The sequence below is a fragment of the Leucoraja erinacea genome, chromosome 2 (genome assembly GCF_028641065.1).
Source record: "Leucoraja erinacea ecotype New England chromosome 2, Leri_hhj_1, whole genome shotgun sequence".
NCBI classification, from domain to species: Eukaryota; Metazoa; Chordata; class Chondrichthyes; order Rajiformes; family Rajidae; genus Leucoraja; species Leucoraja erinaceus.
Window position 1 is genome coordinate 15,864,992 of NC_073378.1, and position 6,102 is coordinate 15,871,093.

Genomic DNA, 6,102 nt, shown 5'->3' on the forward strand with positions numbered 1-6,102 from the left:
TCCCCTTAGCCACAAGGGCCACATCTAACTCCCTCTTAAATATAGCCAATGAACTGGCCTCGACTACCCTCTGTGGCAGAGAGTTCCAGAGATTCACCACTCTCTGTGTGAAAAAAGTTCTTCTCATCTCGGTTTTAAAGGATTTCCCCCTTATCCTTAAGCTGTGACCCCTTGTCCTGGACTTCCCCAACATCGGGAGCAATCTTCCTGCATCTAGCCTGTCCAACCCCTTAAGAATTTTGTAAGTTTCTATAAGATCCCCTCTCAATCTCCTAAATTCTAGAGAGTATAAACCAAGTCTATCCAGTCTTTCTTCATAAGACAGTCCTGACATCCCAGGAATCAGTCTGGTGAACTTTCTCTGCACTCCCTCTATGGCAAGAATGTCCTTCCTCAGATTTGGAGACCAAAACTGTACGCAATACTCCAGGTGTGGTCTCACCAAGACCCTGTACAACTGCAGTAGAACCTCCCTGCTCCTATACTCAAATCCTTTTGCTATGAAAGCTAACATACCATTTGCTTTCTTCACTGCCTGCTGCACCTGCATGCCTACTTTCAATGACTGGTGTACCATGACACCCAGGTCTCGCTGCATCTCCCCTTTTCCTAGTCGGCCACCATTTAGATAATAGTCTGCTTTCCTGTTTTTGCCACCAAAATGGATAACCTCACATTTGTCCACATTATACTGCATCTGCCAAACATTTGCCCACTCACCCAGCCTATCCAAGTCACCTTGCAGTCTCCTAGCATCCTCCTCACAGCTAACACTGCCCCCCAGCTTAGTGTCATTCGCAAACTTGGAGATATTGCCTTCAATTCCCTCATCCAGATCATTAATATATATTGTAAATAGTTGGGGTCCCAGCACTGAGCCTTGCGGTACCCCACTAGTCACTGTCTGCCATTGTGAAAAGGACCCGGTTACTCCTACTCTTTGCTTCCTGTTTGCCAGCCAGCTCTGTATCCACATCAATACTGAACCCCCAATGCCGTGTACTTTAAGTTTGTATACTAATCTCTTATGTGGGACCTTGTCGAAAGCCTTCTGGAAGTCCAGATACACCACATCCACTGGTTCTCCCCTATCCACGCTACTAGTTACATCCTCGAAAAATTCTATAAGATTCGTCAGACATGATTTACCTTTCGTAAATCCATGCTGACTTTGTCCAATGATTTCACCACTTTCCAAATGTGCTGCTATAATAATAATAACCATTTTTAATAACTGACTCTAGCACTTTCCCCACTACCGATGTTAGACTAACTGGTCTGTAATTCCCCGTTTTCTCTCTCCCTCCCTTCTTAAAAAGTGGGGTTACGTTTGCTACCCGCCAATCCTCAGGAACTACTCCAGAATCTAAAGAGTTTTGAAAGATTATTACTAACGCATCCACTATTTCTGGAGCTACTTCCTTAAGTACTCTGGGATGCAGCCTATCTGGCCCTGGGGATTTATCGGCCTTTAATCCATTCAATTTACCCAACACCACTTCCCGGCTAACCTGGATTTCACTCAATTCCTCCAACTCCTTTGACCTGCGGTCCCCTGCTATTTCCGGCAAATTATTTATGTCTTCCTTAGTGAAGACGGAACCAAAGTAGTTATTCAATTGGTCCGCCATATCCTTGTTCCCCATGATCAACTCACCTGTTTCTGACTGCAAGGGTCCTACATTTGTTTTAACTAATCTCTATCTTTTCACATATCTATAAAAACTTTTACAGTCAGTTTTTATGTTCCCTGCCAGTTTTCTTTCATAGTCTATTTTTCCTTTCCTAATTAAGCCCTTTGTCCTCCTCTGCTGGTCTCTGAAGTTCTCCCAGTATGCTGCTTTTTCTGGCTAATTTGTACGCATCATCCTTCGCTTTGATAGTATCCCTGATTTCCCTTGTTATCCAAGGATGTACTACCTTCCCTGATTTATTCTTTTGCCAAACTGGGATGAACAATTTTTGTAGTTCATCCATGCAGTCTTTAAATGTCTTCCATTGCATATCCACCGTCAACCCTTTTAGAATTAATTGCCAGTCAATCTTGGCCAATTCACGTCTCATACCCTCAAAGTTACCTTTCTTTAAGTTCAGAACCATTGTTTCTGAATTAACAATGTCACTCTCCATCCTAATGAAGAACTCAACCATATTATGGTCACTCTTGCCCAAGGGGGCACGTACAACAAGATTGCTAACTAACCCTTCCTCATTACTCAATACCCAGTCTAAAATAGCCTGCTCTCTCATTGGTTCCTCGACATGTTGATTTAGATAACTATCACGCATACATTCCAAGAAATCCTCTTCCTCAGCACCCCTGCCAATTTGATTCACCCAATCTATATGTAGATTGAAGTCACCCATTATAACTGTTTTGCCTTTGTCACACGAAGTTCTAATTTCCTGTTTAATACCATCTCCAACTTCACTACTACTGTTAGGTGGCCTGTACACAACACCCACCAGCGTTTTCTGCCCCTTAGTGTTTCGCAGCTCTACCCATACCGATTCCACATCCTCCAAACTAATGTCCTTCCTTTCCATTGCGTTAATCTCCTCTCTAATCAGCAACCCTACCCCACCTCCCTTTCTGTCTATCCCTCCTGAATATTGAATATCCCTGGATGTTCAGCTCCCAGCCTTGGTCACCCTGGAGCCATGTCTCCGTGATCCCAACTATATCATAGTCATTAATAGCTATCTGCACATTCAACTCATCCACCTAATTACGAATGCTCCTTGCATTGAGACACAAAGCCTTCAGGCTTGTTTTTACAACACTCTTACCCCTTATACAATTATGTTGAAAAGTGACCCTTTTGTTGGTAAGACATTGAAAATATATATTAAAAGCATAAAGAAAACAATTGCTTTTTTTTTAGTATTTATCAAAGTACACTGTAGTCAATAAGTACTTGAAATGTATTGGTTGTTACATGAAGTGTGGGAACAAAACAAGATCCCACAAATAGCAATTTATTAATAGATTTTTGATGAATGATTATTAATTGAAGAATGAATGTTTGTCTAGAATTAACATCCCAAAGCTCTTTAAGTCTGAGAGGACAGTCAGTAGCTTAATTTCAAATCTCACCCAAAAGAAGATTACCCTGCACTTTATAACAGAAAATAGTGTCACAGAAAGATTGGGAGAGGGAAGGAGAGATACTGTATAGTTATAAAAGGAGGAGAGTCAAGAACAACTAATGAAGGTCGAGAGATTAACAAAAAGGGTACATGATAAACAAATCAAGGTAAAATGAAAATTTGCAGGTAATGACATTAAAATGTTGAGGACATTTTGTAACCATCTTAAAATCTTTTTAAAATCATGTAAAGACTGCAATTTAGTTTAAGCTTTGACATAAAAGCTGATTTAACAGCTCATGATTTAATTTACAGGTATTGGTGTAGACAATATGTTTATTATGCTTGCAAGCTGGCAGAAAACAAATGTGGATGATGATGTTGAAAACCGCATGGGCGAAACCTACTCTGATGCAGCCACCTCCATGACAATCACTACTCTGACTGACACGTTAGCTTTTTATATTGGCGCAATGACTCCTTTTGCATCAGTGCAATCATTTTGTATTTATACTGGTACAACTGTTTTGGTGAGCTTTATCTACAACCTTACATTTTTTGGAGCTGTTCTCGTATTGAATGGAAAAAGAGAATCTGCGAACCGGCACTGGCTTACATTTAGAAAAGTTGAAAGCGAGCATTTACCAGAAGAATCCAAATGTTATGGAATGTGTTGTGTGGGCGGGGCTTACAATGAGGAAACAGGTGGAGAGATCGACCATCCAATGGTTCGCTTTATGAATGAGTATTATGGTCCATTTCTTACAAAGCGTTGGAGCAAAGTAGTTGTGGTGGTCCTATATTTAGCATATCTGGGTGGCAGTTTTTATGGCTGTATTACCCTTAAAGAAGGAATTGATGTCAGAAATCTGGCCAATGATTATTCATATGTGATTAAATACTATGACGATGCATCTAAGTATTTTTCCATGTTTGGACCACGTATTATGGTTACTGTCACCCAACCTGTAGATTATTGGAGTTCACATGTTCAGAATGAAATTGAACAATGTTTGCAGAACTTTGAAAACATCTCCTATGTAGATAGTACATTCTCAGAGTCATGGCTCCGTATATACAATGGTGTTGCCAAACAAATGCATCTTGATATAACAACTAAAAATGCATTCATAGGGACTTTAGATAATTTTTTTAAAATTGTCCCATTATATAGACAAGATCTTGATATTTCAGATAGTAAAGACAGTATTACAGCTTCACGTTTTTTTATTCAGTCTGTTTACGTCAATGATTCAACTGCTGAGAAAGTATTGCTAAAAGATTTTCGAAATATGGCAAAGGTATGTATCATTCCTATGGAAGTGTATCATCCTGCATTTATCTATTATGATCAATATCTTGTGATAATATCCAACACAATACAGAATGTAGCTGTTGCTGCTGGTGCTATGCTAATCGTTTCCCTTATGTTGATTCCAAATCCAATCTGTTCTATCTGGGTTACATTTGCTATTGCATCAGTTTTGGTGGGTGTGGCTGGGTTTATGGCTTTCTGGGGTGTCAGTTTAGATTCCATATCCATGATCAATTTGGTCATTTGTATTGGTTTCTCAGTGGACTTTACAGCTCATATTTCATATGCATACATTGCGAGTGATAAACTAACTAGTAATGAGCGATCTGTTGATGCATTATACAGACTCGGCTATCCTATTATCCAAGGGGCCCTTTCAACTATAATGGGTGTTATCGCATTGTCTGCTGCAGCAAGTTACATATTTAGGACCTTCTTTAAGATCATGTTCCTCGTCATAACTTTTGGTGCAATTCATGGACTAGTTTTAATGCCAGTATTTATGACATTTTTCAAGCTGTAGAGTAAAGACCAGACAACAAATAAGAGGTAGTAGAAACAAAGCTAACGTCAAATTATGTTCCCCATGCAAATATGTGGTAAACAATTATCAGCTCTACCCATAATAATTTAATTTAACACAAGTACTATAATTTAGTGGTTAAGAGCTTAATTCTTTTCCACCTTGCCAAGTTTTGTAGTCGTATTCCAAAAACTGGCATTTCGCAAATGAATGCCTTACAAAAGGTGTGAACAATTCTGGATTGACATGATTATGTGTAACGGCACCCATACCCATACCGTCAAGGTACACAAAATTGCTGGAGAAACTCAGCGGGTGCAGCAGCATCTATGGAGCGAAGGAAATAGGGGAAAAAATTCAGACTGAAGAAGGGTTTCGACCCGAAACGTCACCTATTTCCTTCGCTCCATAGATGCTGCTGCACCCGCTGAGTTTCTCCAGCAATTTTGTGTACCTTCGATCTTCCAGCATCTGCAGTTCCTTCTTGAACACCCCATACCGTCAAGGTTGTGCAGATGTTGACAGTGGATTATGGACCCTTTCTCAGTGTATTAGCTAAAATTAGATATGTTCCTTATTTGTATTTATCTTGATATTCATTTTTGGTATGGAATCCATGTAAAAAAATGTATAATATTAAGTGCTCGTCTTTTAAAGCAGTGCAAAGAATGACTAGAAAGTGTGATGTACAACAACAAAGGCGGCAATAAAAGTGCATGTTTAATGACATATTGTAGGTGAGTTAGAAATCTTCCTGTGGCAAGTTTGAAATTAAATTCAATAAATTTGGTAATGGCCACAAGGGTTACTGGGACAGTGTAGAAATGATTTGGTTATGGAAATTGGATTATGAACTGAGAATCATTTAAAAATAATCCAGATTGCTTCTAATAATGCCTTTTTCATGAATACGTTTTTTTTCATTCTCCCCTGTGCAAAGTAAAAATGTTATTACATATTATCCAAAACCAAAGTTGCCTTTATATTTTTCATCTGGAAAATAAATTATTTTTCTTCTCTTCTGGTTACAAGAAAGGAAGCAGCTGACACCAGCCTGAATACTCATCCCTTTGTTCCTTATTCCAGCAAGGTAGTATTTATAACAAATCAATTAGATACTGGAAGGCATTTACAATTAACCACATTGTGTAGAACCAGTACCACAATTACCAGA

At 39.1% G+C, this 6,102-nt stretch overlaps 1 protein-coding gene across 1 annotated transcript in view; it reads left to right on the forward strand.

The window, feature by feature from the left end:
- The window catches only part of LOC129707168 (patched domain-containing protein 3-like), a 29,843-nt gene extending 24,572 nt beyond the window's left edge, over positions 1 to 5,271 (forward strand). The window contains exon 4 of the mRNA XM_055651973.1: positions 3,406 to 5,271. Within this exon, the coding sequence (XP_055507948.1) occupies positions 3,406 to 4,928 (1,523 nt within the window). The 3' untranslated portion in view covers positions 4,929 to 5,271. The remainder of the gene's footprint in view (positions 1 to 3,405) is intronic.
- The last annotated feature ends 831 nt before the right edge of the window (positions 5,272 to 6,102 follow it).